At 43.0% G+C, this 22,205-nt stretch overlaps 1 protein-coding gene across 2 annotated transcripts in view; it reads right to left on the reverse strand.

Moving 5' to 3' along the window:
- PDE8A (phosphodiesterase 8A) overlaps positions 1–22,205 on the reverse strand; it is a 2,294,608-nt gene that overhangs the window by 487,818 nt on the left and 1,784,585 nt on the right. For both annotated transcript variants that reach the window (XM_078684749.1, XM_078684748.1), the window contains exon 13: positions 12,820–12,890. In XM_078684749.1, the coding sequence (XP_078540875.1) occupies positions 12,820–12,890 (71 nt within the window). The remainder of the gene's footprint in view (positions 1–12,819; positions 12,891–22,205) is intronic.

Below are 22,205 nucleotides of genomic sequence, written 5' to 3' on the forward strand. Positions count from 1 at the left end.
TCAGTTGGAGACCGGATCCGGAGGCTCTGGCAACGGATGCTTTCCTTCAACCGTGGCCGTCCTCCCTATGTTATGCGTTTCCCCCGTTCATGATGATCCCCAGGGTTCTGGCCTATGCGACACGCTTTCAGGCGGAATTAATTCTGATTGTTCCTCTGTGGAGGGCTCAGCCGTGGTTCCCTGTTCTCCTGGAAATGGCATGCGCATTGCCATTTCTTCTTCCTCGGAAGCAGAATCTCCTGTTAGATCCGCTTCAGAATCCGCATCCCCTGGTTCAGTCTGGCTCTCTCCTTCTCCTGGCATGGCGGATTTCGGGGAACGTTGGGCGGCGTCAGGCCTTTCTGCGGATGCTTCCAGATTCCTCAACAACGCCTGGGCCCCGGGTACTCACAAACGTTACAGAGGTTCATGGAAACGTTGGAGTGATTGGTGTGCTCAACGGCAAGTTGATCCGACATCAGCTGATGTCTCTTTGATTGTCAATTTTTTGGCTTCTCTGTCTTCTTCTTCTGGTTTGGCGTACCGTACAGTCAACAACTTCCGTTCCGCGATTTCGGCGGGCCATCTTCCTGTAGATGGGAAACCTGTGGGGGAACATCCTCTTGTGTCTAAGGTCCTTAAAGGTATTCGAATGGCTACTCCTCCACGTTCCAAATATGTTTCTTTATGGGGCGTTTCGGTTGTCTTACGTTTTTTGGAAGCTTGGCCGATCAATTCTTTGTTATCGCGTAAGCAACTTTTGGCCAAGCTTACTATGTTGCTGTGTTTGCTTTCCTGCAAACGGATTTCAGACGTTCGCGCGTTGGATCTTGCTGGACGCAGTTTCACGCCTGAAGGGATTACATTTCGCCTTTCCAGGCGCACTAAAACTAATACTGAGGTTGTTTCTTACCCTTCTTTTCCTGCTCGTCCCAATCTTTGTGTTGTTCAATGCCTTAAGGATTATGAGGTGAGTACTTCTCTTCTTCGCTCCGACATGCAGGGTCAGTTGTTGATTGCATTGCAAAAGCCCTTCCGCCCCGTTACTCCTGCCACATTGGCTCGCTGGGTACGGTGGCTTATGGGGGAAGCGGGCATTGATGTTTCTGTGTTTGGTGCTCATTCTGCTCGTGGGGCCATGGCCTCTAAAGCTTTTTCATTGGGAGTCACTTTGTGGGACATTATGAAAGCTGCTGATTGGTCATCAGATTCTGTTTTTAAGACTTTTTACTTTAAGCCTATTGCTACTGTTGCTTCTGTGGTGTTGGATGAGCTTTAAACAAGCATAATCGGAGCCTCCTGTCCTGAAATAGAATTCAAAATTTGCAAACATTCGTGACAAGAATTTTCAATTCTATTAAGGACTAGGAGGCGAGGATTATCCCACCCGTTGTTTATGCATTGTATCTTACTGACCTATGGTTATGCATTATTCTGTTATGACAGTTTCTATTGCCTTGTTTTCTTCCCACCCTTTCTCTACATGTTTCTATATATACTGGACGTGTGTTACGGCTTTATGTCTCTTTTCAGGATCAGATCCCAAATGACGTGCCTACAGTGCGACGTGGATGCTCCTGTTTTCTTCTTTGAAGATTCTTCCTGGTTTCTGCCGTCAGCTGTTGCTGTTTTGGACCTTTCCTTCGTTTTCCCTGGACTGGGGTTTGCCTTTGCATTGACTTTATTGCACTGTTTGCTGTTTCCTGGATTTACTCCTCACCAAAGAAAGAGGAAGTGGGATTGTCTACATACCTATTTATAGTGCGGACTCTATGGTTATCACCCAAGTGTTTCTGGGTAATGTGGTTTTTTACATGGCTGCTGGGCATTTCTAAATAAAGAAATGAGACTAGCATAATCCTCGCCTCCTAGTCCTTAATAGAATTGAAAATTCTTGTCACGAATGTTTGCAAATTTTGAATTCCCGCTCAAGTAATGGCTATGGGATAGTTTAAACACCCCGGTCGGTTTCAGTCTCTGTGCGTTTAGACCTCTTAGCACCATCGGAGCATTTGTAAATGAATTACTGGAAAAAAGAAAAATGAAATGGGACCTCAATACCCGCAAGATTGCCGTGAGCATAAGTGAACATTACTGCAAAAACGATCAGGTCAGAGGTTTAAGACAAGTTGCTAAAAATAAATTAAACCACTAGTATGCCGACCATATCGTGATGACTAAATCAGAAAAACAGAACGACCTGACTACAACCAGTGGGACAAAAAGGTTTCACTGGGGACCAGTTCAGGAAGTAAATGAATCGGAGAAATCGAATCAGTACAACAGTTATAGAGGATGTCAAGGCAGTCAATGTCCTCACAAAAAAGGGTCCCCTTAAAAAATTTGTGTAGACACCAATTTGAAAGAAAGTTTGTTTAATCTCACACACAGGGAATTACTAGATGTGCGAGCATACAGGCCGAGTCACAGATATCGTTTCCCGGCATGAACATCATTCTATTGGCATCATTTACTGACGCCTTCCAATGATGATTCTACATCTAGTGTATGAGTTTCTAATATACAGGTATGAGTTTTGGTCTCAACCTCGTACCCTATCTTTAATTCATTTTTAGTCTAGGCGTAATTATAATAATCATTTTTCTGCCTTCATTTTCTTTTTTCTGTTCTAGGACTCCCCTGCTTTACAAATAACTTTCAATAAAACAATCATTTTATGTTGGATACAAGGAGGAGTATCCTGTAGAACAGCATTTTAAGATTTTCCTCTTTTATCATAGTTTTAATATTTCACCCCTTTTTTTCACATTAGTTGCACTTGGTGTAATTTCTGGGGCGATTGGTTCTACTCTTTTCCTCCCCCCTGCCCCCCTTAACTATAAACCTTTTTCTGATTACTTCACCAACCCCAAGACTCCTGAGCACACACTCCGTGTTGATAAGGCCTGACTAGTTCTGATTTGCATTATTATTTATCAATCCTATGTACATGTTTTCATTCTTTTAGAAAACTTTGCTAAGTGGTCGCTTTTCACTCCTGAAGCTTAATGTCCTGATGATGACCCTTTAAACAACTTTGGGTTGAAACACCATCGAAGCTTCCAACATGGCCTAAATTCTAGAGGACACTATTGTTTGATTGTATACTGTGATTGTATACTGTGTTTATTGCTGTATACATATTTTCCTCTGCCATTGTGGTTTTGATTTCTCACATGTTATGTGTTCTTTTATGTATAGTATGAGTGTAACTGTTTTAGCGCCCTTTGTTTTTCATTAAAATTATTTATATCTTGTACATGGTTATTTATGATATTATGTTTACATCAGGCCTTTTCCTTATCTTCCTCTTTTTCTTGTGATTTAATTCTGTGGGTACCTAACTGTATAGTGTGTGAGTATAGCTAAAGAGCCATTGTTTGGTTAATAGCTATCATAGCCCCTGGCTCCTGTTCTAGGGTTGCCCCTGTGGTATGATAATAATGTAATGTTGGCACATCTGGATTTAGAAATAAATTTGGAGTAATGTTACCTCGGTTTTAGGACTTTTTTCACCTATTTCCTGCAGTTTCATTTTATTTCTGCCCCCATTATTTAGGGCCTTGAACTGCTAAAAGCTGTTATTCAGCCAACCATACTTTGCACTATTGGGCTAACAATTTCACTTTTACTAGAAGGATGCACACAAAAATTGCAGCATGGAAGAACAAGTTATTTACCTTCAGTAGCACTCTTTCTGGTCAATACTTGATGTAACTGCAGATTACTCCCTCTGACCCCCAGACCCAAGTGCAGATCCAGAAAATGTTGTCCATAGCCACACTCACATGTGGCGATAAGTGGCACAGTGTGTACAAGTACCACCCTCGGCTGGCTGACGTCAGTTTCTTGGCATTTTAATTTTCCATGCCATCAGACAAAGACGCCAATTGTTGGTACCAGTGCTCTAAATACTAACTTGGAAACTTTTCAGAAGTTATAAAGAGGCCAATTCACAGAATGGTGAGTGTACGGCAGTGAGGATTCTGCAGATAGTTTCCACCAGAAAAAGTGGTACTAAAGGTAAGTAACTTGCTCTGATGGATACTTCTAACTGTATGTTAGATACCAGAGCAGTGACAGCCCAGGCAGAGGATCTGTGGAGTGGGTTCAGAACAAAAAGTCTTTGAGGACTAAGAGGGCAAAATATTTTTCATCCTGGACCTCGCTGTCATGGGAGTTATGTGTTGTCAATGTGTACACTGACATTCAAGTCGCAGCCTGGCAGACGTCAAGGACAGGCAACCCTGAGCCAATGCAGGGATAGCAGCCTTAGTCCTGGTGGAGAAGGCTCTCATCCCTTCTGGAGGCTACTTCTTGCCAGTGCATAGCAGATCTTAATGTAGAGGACTATGCACCTTTACAGGACCCACACCTGCACAGCCTTCCCTTTCTTTGCCCCAGAGAGCACCGCAAAAGTTGATTATCAACTCAATGGCCCTTGGTGCAACCAATGCAGAATCTTAAAGTCCTATCAGGGTCCAGCACATGCATCATCTTCTCCTCTTTTGTGGGTCAGGTGGAGCAAAGGACACTGCTAGAGTGATAGATTGTCCAATGTGGAAGGGAGTCACAACTTTTGACAAGAATGCCACTCTAAACCTTAGCACCAACTAGTCTTGAAAAATTGTGATGTAGGGGGTTGCACTTAAAGTCCCAGAAGATATCTACCACGAGAAGCTGACATAATCACCATGAGGAATTTGATCTTTGAAGTCAGGAGACGCAGCGTGCAGCTATGAATCGGCTCGAAGAGTGCACACATGAGAAATGCCAAGACAAAATTAAGGTGTTACTGTGGCATCAGAAATGGTTTGGGAGGAAACGTGCCAAAACATTTCTGAATCTCATTACAGAGGTGATTTAAACAAGAATGGTTAGTCTGGCAGAAGCAGAAGTCTGGAAGGGCCAATAAATAGCCTTTAATTGTGCCCACAGCAAGAACTTGTTGGATCAAAGATGGGATGAGAATAGTTATGTTATTTTAATTTATAACATGCACAAATCACCTCGGGAGGGGTTTCTCGGTGCAGCAACAGATCACAGGCAAGACGAAATAGCTAAGATTGAACATTACTGTCTTTATTGACTTCCTAAATTGACTGTGTTCAGTACAAGTTCGAACGTGAAGTGGCAGCTCATTCTAGTAAAGAGGGGCTAGGTAAGAAAACGACCTGCCACCAGATCGGAACTTTCTGACCCGTGGAACAGATAGCAAGGCTTTGTCTATGGGTTTTAAGAGTCTGGGAGGTGATGATGAATAAACTTCAACGATAAATAGCTGGAACCTTGCCCTATCAGAGCATTGTGTATAAGGCAGCAGATTAAAAAAATATATATTTTCCAGACCGGTAGCAAATGCAATGAACGCAGAAGGGGAGAGGATGCAGCCAATGCAATGAACGCAGAAGGGGAGAGGATGCAGCCAATGCAATGAATGCAGAAGGGGAGAAGATGCATCCCAGAAAGGAAGATTGCAAATTAAATGCGCTCCAGTATTCTTAACAACTTATAGCTGTGATGTGATAAGAACGACTCATTTGCTGAGCCAAATAGGGCATTGCGATAATCCAACCAGCGAATGACAAGAGCCTGAACCAAAGTTTTCCTCGGTGTGAGTGGGAGGAATGGGAAGACTCTTCTCAAAAGGCACATTGTATGAATGCAGGAGCCTTTAATGGGCGAAACCATCTGTTTCATAGTGAAGAGTTAGTCAAGACGGACTCCCAAAAACGTGACTACCTGTTTAGGCGTTGAAGTTGTGCCAAGTTCTTCAGGCTACCAATGGGAGGCCCAAAGGTTTTGGGCCTTGTCAATCAACATAATCTCTGGTTTTCCTTCATTCAACTGGAGGTAATTCTCCACATAGATGAAACAAACACAGATTTCCTTTCTTAGGGGCCAGTCCTGCCAATCCAACACCAGGCCACAAATTTGTCCCAAGCCTCAGCTAAAATGGATTTGTGGAACTGTGCCTGGTGGCAAGGATGACTTCCACCACTTCAGGTGACAGACTGAAAGCCGTCAGTTGATATCGGTCTGTCTCCACACAATGGGTTGGAAGACTCTGTCCTGTTGCTGATACAGGAGGTTTTTGAAAAGTGGCAGCCTGCTCACTGAATGCTCATGCCCTGAATATCCAGTGTACCACAATTTCCTGGCCCAATCAGTGGATGACTAGGTCCCAAGAGTTCCTGATCTTTTTAAGAACTCTGGGCAGGAGAAGAAGGGTCAGAAAAGCATACAAGAGCCCCATGTTCCATTCAAACCAGAACACATCTACTAGGCAGTGTTGTAGTGGGAACTCAATCTACAAGAGGTTTCCCCACTGCTGGAAGATGCCTTGCACCACCTGGGGCTGTACATACCACATGTGATCTGTCAGACGGCACCTGCTCAGTTTGTCTGCTCTAGCATTCAGGGACCCTTCAGGTGGTTCCCAATTAGGAAAATGCCCTGACTCTACAATGACCTCGAGGTACAAAGTCTCCTGGCACAGGACCTAGGACCCCACACCGCCCTGCTTGTTACACTATTAGATGGCAGTGGTGTGGTACGTGAACCTGCACCAGCCCCCTCCCACACCCCGATGGTCTGCAACTCCAGCAGACTGATCTGGAGCTGACCCTCAGCTAGAGCCCAGAGTGCCATGATCTCCACCTACCCAGATAATCTTACCAGCCCAGCACGGGTGCCTCCATCACCACCATCAGCTCTGGGTGGAGAACGGAGAGAGGCCGGCTGCTGGACCAATTGCATTCGAGCAGTCACTACTGCATATCTAAAGTAGTCTACTTCAAGATGTGAATCACACTGGCCTTAACACCGATCCCACCAGAATGTGCCACCCGGAATAGCTGAAGAGGAGGATGCAGGTGGCTAAAACATCAACAAGCTTTAGAGCTTGTCTCACTTTGATCCAGGATCGAACCTGAAATATCAGGATTGCAGCCTAAATGCCCTGGACTTCTTGAGATGGAGGGAAGGCCCTGAACTCTACTGTGTTCAGAATTGCTCCATTGAATGGAAGCCTCTGCAAAGGAGTCAGGTAGGAATTTGGCCCCTTGCTAGTGAACCCTAACAATGCCAAGAGGTTTGAAATCATCCAGAGGGGCTCTACAACTGACTGTGGTGAACCCAGCTCCAACAGCCAGTCATAGATGTAGGATACTCCCGGTATCCCTGACCTCTGCAGATGGGTGGCAACTGGCACTATAACTTTAGTAGATACCAGAGGGATGCTGGTGCAGTTGAAGGTGAGCACAGCACACTGGAAATGCTCCTGGTCTTGAACCACAAGATAATGACTGTTGACTGCACGACAAGTATAAGAAAATACATGTTCTGCAGGTCCAAGGACAATATTCAGTCACCTGGGACCAGAGCATCCAGAATCTGGTCCAGCATCAACATTTTTTATTTGTACTTCTCCAGGAAAGCATTCAGAGGTCAAAGGTCCAGAACAGACCTAAAGCCACTGCCTTCCATCGCTAAAAGGAAATAGCAAGAGTAACAACATTCTACCCTTTCCGAGTCCAGAACCTTCTCAATAGCACCCCTGTACAGCAACACCCGCACGCACCTCTTGCAACAGAATGGAAAGGTGATTGTCCGAAATTTGCTCTAGTGTGGAAGGAAATATTGCATCCCCACCCCGCAAGTTTGTCATGTGCCATGTAGTGCACAGTAAAGTAATTTGGTGACTTTTGCGGCAGTTGAAGATGAATTGGAAGACTGATATCCCATTTAGAATTCATCCCTATCCAGAGGAGCAGCTGAAATGAGTTAGGATTCATCTTACTAGTTGAAGCATGTGCAATAAAGTTCTCTCTTAGGTCAGGTGCTTGATGACCAGGTGCTGGTCTTTGATGTCTGGCCACCTGCCTATTCACAGGCAGGCAAGAACAACGTTATGACCAAGTGGCCATCAGAGTATCAGTGAGTGCATCGTTGAAAGGTAGCAAGGGCTCGAAAGTAGCTGGCATAGGCTGTAAAATCACAGTGAGAATATTTGCTCTGGTCTCAATTGACAGCAGATGCAACTTGAGTGCCTCAGCAGCCCTATGGACCACAACAGCAAATGAGGAACTTTCTTCCACTGATGGCCCAATTGGTGAATCAATCTCGGTTTCAAGCGAGACGTCAAGCACACTAGAATTCTGTAAGTCAATGTGTAAAGGCATCATCAGTATAGCAATGGGGAAGTAAGCCATCCCCATCAGCCTGGGGTGACCCTTCTCTGGCATAGAATCTGAGTCAGAACCAATAACATACTGGATTTTCTGCAGATAGATGTGATGTGGCACAGGCACTGGGTTAAAGTAAGGTTGCTTGATAACTGATTGTGTGTTTGTGATTTTGTAGCGCAACATCTGTCAGGCTCGAGCCAAAGTCAGCTTGGGGTCCAAAAGTAGTGTTGGTGCAGCAGGTATCAGCATGGATCTGGCGGTCTGAGTAAAAGTCTGCACCAGAGTTGGTAAGGGCCCTATAACAGGTCCTAAATGGACTGATTGTGACAGAGGTGGACACTTCAATAGTAACAAGACTGGAGGCTACTGCGAGTCCATGATGCTCAAAAGCATGCCAGTGGGAACCAGAAGCACATTGAAAATGTGCAACATGACATCCATGAAGGTCTATTTGCTGCACTGTCGAAGTGGCCGGGAAATTCAAGGTATATCAGGACTAAATAAGTAATTAGTTCTGTGGCCAGAGACTTCGAAGGGGTGCAACTGACAAAACAACGACCTCACACCTTCTCTTTGGAGCCAGAGCGACTAGAAGTCTGCAGGCACAGATGATTGGTTGCAGGAACAGCCTCAAGACCGAGACAGAGTCAGCACCTGCAACATGGATCAGGAGTGTGAATTTAGTGAACATCACAACTTCTTCTTGTTTTCAGTGATATACAGCTTTGCCTTCCAGTCTCGCCTTCGGGTGAATGAGAGGGCACTTATCGCACGACTCAAGGGTCGTGGCCTGAGGCCAGACACAAAGGCAAACCTTGTGTGGTTCCATCACCAACATACAATTCCAGAAGTTGTGGTTCAGCTTGGAACCTACAGTTTTAGGCGGGAAAATTGTTCTCTAGCACACTGGAGAAATCGATTTAGAAGTCATCGGAACCAACAAAGTTAGTAGCACAGCTCCGGATCTCCAAAGGGTGCTGTAGTAAGAAAGGAGCCAACATCAGAGTACATGGGTACCCTGCTACATCATTACCGGGACAATGTGCAGCCAGCACAGAGTTGCATGGCACCACCCAGTGGCACGCCGAAGCACTACTATGGAGAAAGTTTTCTGGATCCAGTTTTGTGCCTGGGGAGTATTCTAAGGTGAGGAATATGCAGTTATAATTCTCCTTCGGAGCTCCAAAGCTATGGCTGACGGGACTAGTCACATGTGAAATGGGACTTCACAAAGTAAAGTGATTTTCTTGCACTATTGTTGCATTTTTAAATATTACTGATACAGTCATCGAACTAAAGCTAACCTCTTTCCTGACTTATAGATTACGCCCTGATAAGTCTCCGCTGTGTTTCTGAAAGTAAAGAGTGAGAAAAATGCACATAACTGTTTATATGAAAAGACCTCTTTATCAAGATCTTTCAACACCCTTGACCTAATGACAATGAAGCAGAACGGGCGGGAAAGCCTTCTCCTACATCGCAGCCATGACCTGGAACGAGCTCCCTATGAACATCAGATGCTCCCCTACCCTCCAGGCATTCAGAAAGGATCTTAAGACCTGGCTTTTCGACTGATCTGGAGCCGCCCTTCCCCCCTACTGCCTTGAGACCCTCACGGGTGAGTAGCGCGCTATACAAACCCCCGATTGATTGATTGATTGAATGACTCTTTAGCAAGGGGTGCTGAATAACCATGGGCGTATGACTATGCTACGCTCGCATAGTTTGCGCAACTACACGCTACACGAATTGCATGTAGCACAGTGCAAAAACGTGTAGCGGGCATATTTTGCTTGCTCGCGGCCCTCAACGTCAAGTTGGTGAGCGAGCATAAAAACATCCCGACGAGACTTTTTCCTCGTTCCCGATCAGCAACATCAAGTTGCCAATCGCGAGCGTGGAAAATAAACCTCCCGGTGAGATTCTCAACGCAGGGAAGTCAGCTTTCTCATTGCGAGTGGTCGCGTATGCTCGCGACCGCTCACGATGAGAAACTACCAGTCTGCGTTGAGAAAGCTGCTGCTCGAGTACAAATCTACTTGAGCTGCAGAAAACGACCTCTTGCACTGTGCAAGATGCAGTTTGCAATGACTGCACAGTGCAGACAAGCATCCGGCACTGTGCAATCAGTGCGAACAGCATTTTGCACAGTTCGCGTAGCTAGGCGTAGCTTGAGTAGTGCGAAGTGCACTTCGCGTAGCTACGCGTAGTGCTCCTACGCCCAGGGTTAGTGCTAAACGGCGTTAAGGCTCAGGGAATGTTTTCACAGAACATGGGAGTAAGCAATGTGAAGAAACACACAGACATTGCACTATCTATATGGTTAGATTACCTGATATCTGTAAATAGAATTCTATATCAAATCCAGTGTAAACACTAGGTGACGTTTCAAAGGAGAACATTTTGAGAAAGATTACAAGTTGCTCGTAATATTCAGACTCATGCGCTAACCCTTGTTTACTCATGGGTCGGAATTATAAGTTTGAAGGTATTTAACACCTTTGATATTTATGAGATATGTTCCATAACTCAACCTTCATTAAATTTTTGCAGGTGAAATTTGCCAAGATTTAACAGTGGAAAATATGTGGCATTTACAGCATCATGCAGCTTTTGGTGCGTTAAACACAAAACCTGCATGTTATTTAACCCTGGGTGGTGGACTCCGCTCCGCTCGCGGAGTTTGCGGAGTTTCCCGCACTCCACGTTACGCGGAGCTTGCGGAGTTCTGAAAAACTCCACTTCGCGCAGTGGAGCAGAGTTTTTCTGGCGAGATTTTTCCTCCTTCTGCGATCGTCAACATCAAATTGGCAAGCATGGGAAAAAACCTCCCGGTGAGATTTCTCAACGCGGGGGTGGGGGTCAGGGTTCTTACTGCGAGTGGTCAAGTATGCTTGCGACCACTCGCGTTGAGAAACTGCCCGTTTGCGTTGCGAAACTGCCGCTCGAGTAAAAATCTGCTTGAGCGCCAAAAAAGGTAAGCTTGAGCTGTGCATGGTGATGTTCGCAATGATTGCACAGTGGCAGATGCTTTTCCGCACTGTGCAATCACAGCAAGCTGCACGTTTCTACCGTACTCCACTGCTTGCGGAGCTCCGCGTAGTGCAACAAAGGATTTTTTGGACTTCACGTAGCTCCGCGTAGTGCAACTCCGCCCAGGGTTATTCCCCATGAACTACTAATAATTATTATTTATCGAACTGGATAGTAAACGTAACAGTGGAATTGTAATTTGTCAGGGTCGATAAATAGTGCTTCAACTTTAAATCATGACCTTTCTGTATTACTTGCAAATTCTGTCAAAGCATGAGACAGATGAGTGCCAGGTTCCCACTTACCCTAGTCTTTCTTGTAAAACAGCAGCTTTTTCATTGCTTAAACAATCTTTAAACAATTCGTGGTCTCCATACTTTACTACCTCTAAGCCAAAAAGTTTACATCTGCGTGATTGGTTGCATGCAGACGGGTTTCTCAAACTATGGCCCTGTTCACTGCAAGTCAAGACAGCAGATATTTCTTAGAATACTTATTTTTATCCTTACTCCGCATTCTCCAACAGCACCACAAATATCTTAATAAAATCCAATTGTAACAAAATGCTAAATGAACTTATTATATTGGCAATAATATTCTAATTATCATGAGAACTTACTGCCGTTTATGCTAATAGTGAATATTTAGAATGTCTGATACTTTGATTGCAACTTTTTCACTTTCCTTATAGGGCATTCGATGCCGAAGCAGCATTCATTAAGGAAAGGAACCATTCAAAGATGGCCATTTAATTGCAAACAAAAAAAATCTTTAATCAAAGAGAAGGAAAGTCACTCAGCATTCAGCAGTATTGCATGAAGTCGAATTTGACTGAAGTTGCAAAATGTTACGCATATTGTACACACCGTCCTCAAACCTGGCTCACTACAGAAATAACAACGCATTGTGTCTGTGGTGCTAAAACTACAACGCAAAAATAACACTGATTAACGACGGAAAATATAATGGAAGTGACAAAATCTGTTCAAGCCCATTATCGAGCTAGGGTTTTAATATATAAAGAAAAGGATAACCCCATTTGTTTAGTCCTTGAAAACGCAGACCAGGAGGGGACGTAACGTACATATTTAAGGTTAGAGGCACATAATCAGTAATAGTGATATTTAATACATCATAAGAAGCAGAAAGAGGATAAACTAAATATTATGAAAATGATGAAGTAATGGATTACTATATAATGCCAGGTCAGTGCAATCTTAATAATTTATCACAAGGCTTCAACTAGAACTGTATTAAACTAACGAGTGCATTCTGCAACGATTCCTCTTGCATGACGCCAAAGACGTAAGTTTGGTAGATCAGTATGTGAGGTCACTTCCGCTCTACATTTCTCGGTTTGGTTATCAAAGTAGAAAACAAAAAAGTAAGCCATAAAACAATAAAAGTTGCTGCGAGTGTGCAGTAACAACAGGCTTAAGTTACTAACATCTAACTGCGGAGAAATAAAGTTGTTTATACAAGAATGCACACAAAGGCATACTTCAGATAAAGTGAACAGTTTCTTAGTTATTGCAACAAATTTCTCAGGAATATAATAAATCACATATACTCTTAAAAGTACGAATTGAAGACTAATTAAATAAGAAGCTTGGTGAACCTTGGTTATAGGTGCTTCAATAGTCATGGAATGTATCCTGGCCATTGAAGAGTGCCGTCTTTGTGAACTGCCTGTTCAAAACACAAAAGAAAATTCGTTAACAAGGCATTGCAGTATAATCAAATGCTCAACAGGCAAACGTCTCTTTCATATTAATAACGTGAATGCAATAATCGTATGGATACATATTTAAAGATACAGTTTTAGGGTTAATGTTTCATTTGTATTGCTTTTCATTTTACACATGAAAATGGTCAAATTCAATTGGTGTATATTGATGCTGCAGAGGCTTCTGGGGCACAGAGCTCTGCGTTATATGAGATGTTTTGACAAATAATATGTGTTTAAAAAAACGATTTAAAGAAATATCTCACTGCGTGGAGGCAAATGCTTGAACAATAAAAAACATTTTCTGGAGAGCATGATAGCGTCCTGCCTAATAGTTCTCTTGACCCATTTTCGGACTCGGAAGCGGGCTTGGCCTTTTGAGACAAATGCTGAAAACTGATTTTATTGCCTAGTATTTTTCTAATTCACAAGATGAACATAAAAAGGTACTGTGACTGCATCATAGTGTTAAGAATGCCACCTTTGTTTCAACATATATGCCCGACCAGGTAAAAGTGACTAAGATTGACTCCAGATGTGTGTTGTATGCTATGTACAGCATTGTTTCTCACAGTGTCAATAATAGCACGTCGTTGCAGCAGGAGTGCTGTCTGTCATAGCACACGATACCCCTCCTTACGGGCTACTAGTAGTGGGGGTGGGGGTCAGTGTAGGTCTCCTTTGCTCCACTGCTCATGTTTGTAGTAGCTGTGACCAAGAATGTAGTTGATCCTTCTTTCAAATACCCACCTCTGTCAAATTCCACATTCACGCGGAAGTAAATATTGGAGGTGGTATAAGCAAATGAAAACCAGCTGATCAGCGCTGCATTGCACATTTGGGTAGCTGGTAACACAACACCTGTTACCTTGACCGTCCCAAGGCTGTCTACCTGCAGCGTTCCTGAGGAACACCACAATTTAGCTGTTTTACAAGCATCAGGTGTTTATTCCTTTCCATGAATCTATTGCACCTTTTCTCATTTCCTGCTCCACTTCCTTCAAATAGTCAAAGCTCGTCCAATTTCTAAATAATTTCCAGTTATTCTTTACTCTCTCTGCTTTAACCCACTGCCATCTAAGTCAATGTTTTATGACACAAATTCTAAAACTTCTGTTATCCTTTTGCTGATTCGCTCAATGGCCTTTTCCAACCTTTAAACAAATCTCTCTTCCATGCCTCACTGTCTTGTCTCTTTGCACACCTCAAAATCTATTAAACTTTCTCACAAATCACTACAACTCGGTCCTCAAATTAACTCTATAAAACTCGACCTTTTGCTGTATAGGGTGGGGTTATTTAACCCAATCCCTTCTCAACATTCAACCTATGATCTCACTCTTCAGTTGGCGAAATACTCAGACAAATACATAACATCTTGATTACCTTTCTAGGAAATTTAGCTCAACTTTCCGTCTATGGTCTTAGTAAGCTTCTAAACCCTGCCTCTTCTATTTGATCTCTTTAGTCCCTTTCTCTTGCTCCAGACTTTAATAAATACACTTGTATACTTTGCCAGATTCCTCCTTTTCATAAGATTCTTCTTCTCTTCTGATACCCTTTGGATTACTTCTGTATATACAGAATTATCATTAGTCACTTAACCCCATTTTCCCTGTACTCTAGGAAAATCCCACTACCACGGCTGGTTTTATTATTATTATTTTTTTTAACATATATCACAAAATGGATCCTCTTCCTGCATTATAAAATCCATTTTTGTCTTCTTTACATTATAGCATTCTTTTAATTGCTTTCTTTCTAATAGGCTAGTTTTCCTCGTCTAAACATACCATTACTCTAACAGTTAGAAAACATTCTCGAGATCCCTCCCTATTATACAGCTATACTCAATCAGATGTATTTAAATACTACCCTCTGTAAACATCTTAAATATCTCATGCACCATCAAGTACTAATTGTGAAATACTTTTAACCCTTTGTCATTCAGTCTGGTTTTCCCTGACACACTACTAAGAGATCACACTTTTTCTGCCATTAACAGTTTCACCTTTGCCTGGCACTTATGTATTTTCTTAATTCCTCAACATATTTCCACGTTTTTCAACATAGTTGATGCTGTTATATTGCGAGGAAACTTTATGTGATCAGTTCACAACCTACCCATCTAATTATTCTATGCATGTAAGTGTTCGCTAAACTAGTGCGACGCAGTACTGAACACAATGGGTAGTTCATTGCCAAAGGGACAGAGACCACGGAAAATGCATCAAGGCAGAAGTCCTGTACTTGTGATGGAAAGGACGCCACTTACAGGGAAGTTTAGGACAGCAAGCAGAATGGCAATGAGATGTAGTGCAGTTGTTGAATGGTCAGGGATGGTCGCTCAAATAGGTGGTTAACCTGAAACGCGATGATGCATGTTCTAGATTCTTGTCAGGTTAGTCCTCTAATTCCCTACTCTTTCATTCTTTGGTGCCCAAGAAGCAACCCTCAAGTCCTCTTTTCAATCTGCATCACTCTTGACTTCACAGCTTTGTGTTTATGCTCACAATTCATGCTGGTGACTCACAAATACATATACCTCTTTTTTCAACCTTTTCATGAAAACATTTCTAATCATCTATTTGCAGACAGAATCTGGACAATCACCTTCCATTCTATTCCAGCATAACTGGATTTCTCAGCTTCGTTTATGTAGTCTTTCACTGACCCTGCTGTTTGCTGTCATCTTCCCAATAGTTCTGCCTAGTTCATTCGTCAAAACCTTCATCTACCTTTCTGAAATATGCAGAACTTGCAAAATAAAATATTTAACTTTTACCACCACCGGAATTCACATTTTACTCTACTGTCTTATGTCTTCATTTTTCTACTGCTGTACTGGGTAAAGCGTTCATCCGTGATCTCAATCGTTTTGAAATTTCTCAAATTGGCTTCTTTTAAAAATCTCAGTTGACTATATTTTTACTTCAGCCTTCAATTTTGCCCTCTATATACTGTTTGGAATGTTTCTATATACCATCTCCATAGGCCCATGTATGGTTTGGCGTACATTCACATTTCCTCTGCACTTTTGTGTATTGACTCTAGTTCTCTTTATTTTTTTTAATCCCTCTGCCTTAAATTGTGCAGCACATCATTTGATCCCAGTACACAATTTATTTTTTGAACACACAACACCCCCTACATTTTACAATTACTGCAATCAACCCATTTGTGCTTAAAAAACGACTATTACCCAAACCTCTTACTGGTCGTTTACAGAAACTTTACTAACTTCCACTTTGATGGTGTTTGTTTCTTTGTATATTTCAAAGAAAAAACCCAACAACCTAACTTTTTCAATTATGAATTCATACATAATTTGGGTGAACCTCAATTGGTATGTGACTAGACACTCAGTTATCAACGAGAAAGTTTGCCAAACGGTCAACTCAGATTGGCATATACCAAACAGTGATGCAGAAGCGAATTACAGAATCCCTAACCCCATGTTTGCTCACAGATGGAATAGGAATTTCAAAGACAATATAGTGAGGTCCGACTTACAGACATCAGTACAGTTTCTGGAGACAACCATTGATGGTAGCACACCGAATACTGGACATTTTAAGTGCACACCTTGCAAAGCGTGCAACAAGGACATTGAAACGGACAACTTCCCTTTCTATCAATACAAGGTGCACTTAAGGACTTTCACAAACTGTAAGACCGAAAACTCCTTCTTTGACCATGTAATTTGATTTATGAGGGTGAAACGGGACGTCTTTTCATCACAGAGCACAGCTCAGAAATCAGGACAGCTAGAATCAATGCATCGTTAGTTCGACACTGTATGAACTAAATTCATCAACCAGAGGAGATTAGATGGCGGATTTTAGAATAAACTGGCTTAAAGACACGAGGAGATCCAGTTGAAATACGGAAAAGGAAAGCGATTTTGGGGATTTTACCTTTAGACACACATACATGAGGACTCAATATAGAGATTCCGTTGGAAAATGCTATTGAATATAACAGTTAACTATCCCCCATGGTTGCATCTGAATGTATGATGCATACTTGTGTCTGTTTAACATCATGCCCTCCTTGTTCCCAGGGTCCAGTGTACAAATAGTATACATCTTCCACTTGGCGTTCTCAAGAAATTCCACTGAAACTCAGAGCCATACAGGGTCATGGTGTGACTTATTCCACTCTTCAATCCACTGATTCCATCCTGCATCAGGCTGCCAGTCATACGTTTTACAAAGATTTGTAATTATGTATTACTAAAAACTTGACAGATTTCATACATCCCCTGCACAACAGGTACTATATATTAAACTTCGGAATATGACTGTCTGGATATACATTGTTTGCGCAATGCAGCTGCATTGCTTTTATTCTAGCTACCTTGTGGTAGACTGTCCGCTACATTGATTTTCTTGTATTTTAGGGACCCTACGATACATGTTACTTGCTTTTTAGGGATGCTATAGATTGTTATATCCATTTAAATATGGGCACTACTATTGTGGTGATAGCGCAGTCTCACAACTGGATGACCCGCCTTACTACTTTTGAAATGATATACTGGGTCATCTGCGTCACTTTTAAAATGTTTAGAAACTGGTGTGTTCCTTTAGTTAGGCATTTTTGGTATATCGCCTGAAGTGGTTGTGCTCTTGGTATCCAAGGTATACATTACATCTGCTACCGAACAGGAAGATAGGTGATGCACATTTTGTCAAGCTTATAATTGCTTGGGATGCGTTAATTGACTCACATTTTTTCTTGCCATTGCAGTTCTTTAAGTAGGAGTTTCAATGAATGCTTTCATTTTATCCACATACCTTGTTTTACTATGACGGGTATTTTCCAACTATGATGTTCTTATGCCCCCAATTACAGCGAGGCACATATTCATGTACGAGAGACAGCATTTCAATCGGTCCCAGATTTATTTGAAAAGAGAGATAGTACTTTCACACTAGGTTAACTGGATCATTATTTCTTAGGGGGCACATATATACTGTGTCTATTTACATCCTAAGACAAATGTTTGAATACTTACATTTTCCAGCACCTGCGAGCTATTCATCATAGAGTATTCAACTCACATATTCCTCATCATACACACCTTATATACCACGTGTCTGAGGTATGCACTTTTTTGTCATTAAGAGTATCGGTGCCTATTTTTAGACCATATTGCCTGGATGGATTTTTTCCTTATCTAGGTTTACTTACCCTGCAGTATCGGTGCAGCTCTGACACGCCCTCTGAATGAAGTTCCATTCTACCTTATTTTAAACCTTTGGGATTTGAGGATTTCCAATTTTAGCAATAGTAAATAATATTGTTGTATGTTCTGTATATATTTATCCTTGGTCCCTTTCCCTTTAAGATTTTATTGATTCTGGCACATGCCAGCTGAAGGGTGGGGTGCTAAACCGAACAGAGAAGTCTGCCAGATGACTTGTCTGATGGCTGCTGTAAGGTACTGTGACATAGAAGATTAAACTTCCTTCAACTCATCTGGACTCTGCATTTATTTTTGGGAAATTTACACTGTCGACGAGTTACTTCAGGTACTGCCTACCCCGCACTGTCACAGCAACCCTCTTCAAGAACCAATGTAACAAAATCTGCAACAGCCCGTGAGCCTCCCGCTATCACAGAAACAGCGCGACTCTGGAGGATGGCGGATTCTAGAGACGACATACTCAACTTGTTTCGTCATCACGCCGATGCACATGGCTGGCGTACTAGCGCATTGTGTGACTGAACAACGACTCTCTGTACTTCTGTCTGCCATTTTATATTAGGCTTCATAATGTATGCGTGTCTACAGCTACTGTTACGCCAACTATCTATTTTGGCGATCAACCTTCAATCAGCCTGTTCCTCACCTCTAACCTCAGTCACTACGCTCATGGGTGACTGCGTCGCTGACTTCACGCTGATGTGCATGGCTGACTGAAATTTAAGTGCACGTCTGGTTTCACGCTGATGTGCAGGGCTGAGTGAGACTGAAGCACAAACCACAGCTCACACAAATGTGCAATGCTGATTGGAATGTAAGTGCACGCCTCAGTCCACGCCGATGTGCACCGCTGCGAAATTCGTCAATAATTGTTACTGCAACTATATCATTGATACACGCTACTGGATAAATGGTCAGTGACGGGTTTAATTTGCATATTCCCTCTTTCTCTCCAACGAAACTCCATTATTCACTGTGTTATTAGTTTTTTCCTATTGCTTTGGATTATACTCTAGTTCTATGTTATCGTTTGCAATTAGTTAAAGTATCTTAAAAGTGCAACGAGGCAGTTCAAACCTCTGGCTAAATGTTTACATGCTGATCCACCTATTCCTTGGTCTAGATGGAAGGAGGAATTTTTAACATATATGAAGGCTACTGATGGGGATAGAATGGGAAAAGAAATATATTGCTACATTGTCTAGGCTCAGAGAGTCAAGCAGTTTTTAGAATTTTGCAGACAGTTCAAGAATTAGCCCATATGGAATACAGTTTAACCTTATCACAATTATTGCTCTTAATAGATATAACAGTTATACTCGTGTACAGAGTGAAACAGAATCCTTTGATGATTTGACTGCTCTTAAGGCGCATGCCATTACCTGCAATTTTGGGGATAAAATGATCAGGGATCAAATTATAGTGAATGTTAGAAGTAAAAAGACTGGGTGTTAGGTAATCCTAATTTGCACGATAATTTTGCAACTGCCAAAGTATTTGAGTAGTCCGAGAGGTAGGTGAAAACTGTTGAAGAGGTTGGAGCTAAAATGAGCTGAGTGTAGACGAAGTATGAGTAGTAAGTTCTTCCCACAGGTATTGCCAACCATGGAAGTAAACTGACAAAAAACATAATTTGCTAGAGATGTGCTAGTTTTAACCATGTGGCATCATTTCCACAATGTCCTGCTATTGGTAAAGAATGCATTAAATGTGGTAGATAGGCCATTTTGCTCGAGTATGCAAGGATGATAAGAAGGTAGTTACCAGTGGGAAGACTGTTCCCATGAGAACTAATGAAGTTTCATGTGTGAGATGTGTGTGTAACCAGGACAATGTATCCACAAAGGAGTTAGGGATTGTCTTGCCTGTTGTGCTGAAGAGGGTAAAGTTAGGAAATCCCCGAAAAACACTGTTCAGTTTTTAGAGAAAAATCCAGGTTTGGATGGATTTGTAGATAGAGTAGTTAGGGAATGCTCTGCTTGTGCTAGAAGTGAAAGATGCTGAAGGTCAGCCCTGCTCCCTTAGTGCCTGTGGAGTGGCCAGAATTTCCATGGCAAAAGGTGGGATTTGACATTCCACTGCTGTTTAAAACTTTGGGATTTGAGGATCTCGAATTTTAGCATTAGTAAATATTATATAGATATAATAGCACTTCATGGGTGACATTCAGGCTGAGAAAAAGCAGACTTGAACTTATGGATGTAATGATGGGCACCTCCATACGATCATTTTCGAACTATATTGAATTAGGTAAATTGACACTTAATTATTCCCAATCATTTGGTATGGGTGGTAGCACTGTCAGTGAAAAGGATTTTTTTGCAGAAAACACAACGGTACTAGTGAAGGTTCTGACCTGTGTGTGAGTTAGCTAATCGTGTATGTTTATATTTTATTTGATTTTTGGCTCAGTAGAATGTTAAATGTGATTGCAGGTTACCTAAATGATATGGCCTTGAAGTGGCTTTTCTGAAAAAGGCGATTGGTTGCTGAAACTTGTGTAGAGAAAAACGAGGGACAAAAAATACAAGCCACACATATTGACTACCCTAAGTTGTACTTGGAAATCAATATAACACACTAAAACCACATAAAGAATACATTGTGTCATTGTAACGAGGTAGGAAGGCTGGACCTTCGGGAATGGTGGAGTCCTTGCAACACTGATTCGCCACCTCCTTCTTTCCAGACGGACCGGTGGAAAGACGGACTGAGCGACCTCGAAGAGGAGGAAGAGAACCACGGCCCCTTTAACTGGGCGTTTGCAACCGAGGAGGAGAAACCGCCCCGGAGGACGTCAGCGAAGCCGGATTGGTTAAAGGACAGGAAGTGATGTACTCAGTGTGTGTGAACACCCCGGAGAAGGCGGAAGAGATCACGAAGCGGAGAGGAGGAAGCGAAGAAGCCGAAAAACATCCAGGAGAAGACGGGGAAGCAGAGAAGGAAGGAGAGCCAGGAGGCCAACGACCCTGTGAATCGCCGTGCCACACTCCCGAGGGAGGAGTGTGGCTGTCACAGGTACGGCGGCGTTGGGCAGCCTGGGTGGGGAGCCGGAGTGCTCGAGTGTAATTAGTGTAAATAACCCTGTGCGTCATTTCACCTTGTGGTTCTTTCCTTCCCTCCAATTCCCTTTTCCTCCCCCGTACCTCACGTCCTAGACCTCACTCTCCAGATCACTGTACACACTAGAAAACGAGCACATTGTACACTTGGTCTATCCTCACCTACCCGGGCCCCTCTAGGTGCACGCTCCTAAGAGGATTAGAACTAACGGCCTCCCTCTTTGTTGGTCTCTTGCATGTCGCGGAGCCGGCGGTCGACAAGAGAGGCAGCTTCCCGAAACTCACCAACTGACCAGAGAAGAACACAGCCACGGATCCCAGCGCGTTCACCCGTGATCGTCTGACCCAGCGGAGGCGAAAGACTTTTGTGTTTAAAAGTGCACTGAAAATAAAACCCTCTTTACCTGCATTACCTGGTGTCACGGTCATCTCTACTCCCACGCCCACACTGGTGTCAGAAGTGGGATCCGCCCCCGCAGGACCGACCATGGCAATGGACCAGGTGATACAAACACTCATAGACGGACAACAGAAGCTGGAATGGGCAATCGGCCAACAGATCAACACCGCGGATGCCGACCGAGAACTGTTTCGCACCACCATGACCCAGCAGATGGATAATTTACAAAAGGTGGTACAAACCCCTAGCACTGCTCAGATGGATAGAAGACCGCTGGGACCACAGCCCTCAGGAGTTGCTCTGCAGAAATACGTGGCAGGGGAAGACCCTGACGCGTTTCTCCTAAACTTTGAAAGGGAAGCGAGGGCATGTGGGTGGCCCGAAGACAAATGGCCCTTCTTCTTAGCCCCGTTACTGACAGGAGAGGCCCAGACCGCCTATCAGGTTGCCAACCATTCTGGGACTTCTTCCTACTACGAAGTCAAAGAGGTGATATTAGACCACTTAGGGATGGATGCGGAGGCCTGTAGGCTCCGCTTCAGGAAGGAGAAGGGAAACACGGGAGAGAACCCCAAGACGTTGTACCTTAGAGTTAAGATGGCCG

This window comes from Lissotriton helveticus, chromosome 3_2, assembly GCF_964261635.1.
Source record: "Lissotriton helveticus chromosome 3_2, aLisHel1.1, whole genome shotgun sequence".
NCBI classification, from domain to species: domain Eukaryota; kingdom Metazoa; phylum Chordata; class Amphibia; order Caudata; family Salamandridae; genus Lissotriton; species Lissotriton helveticus.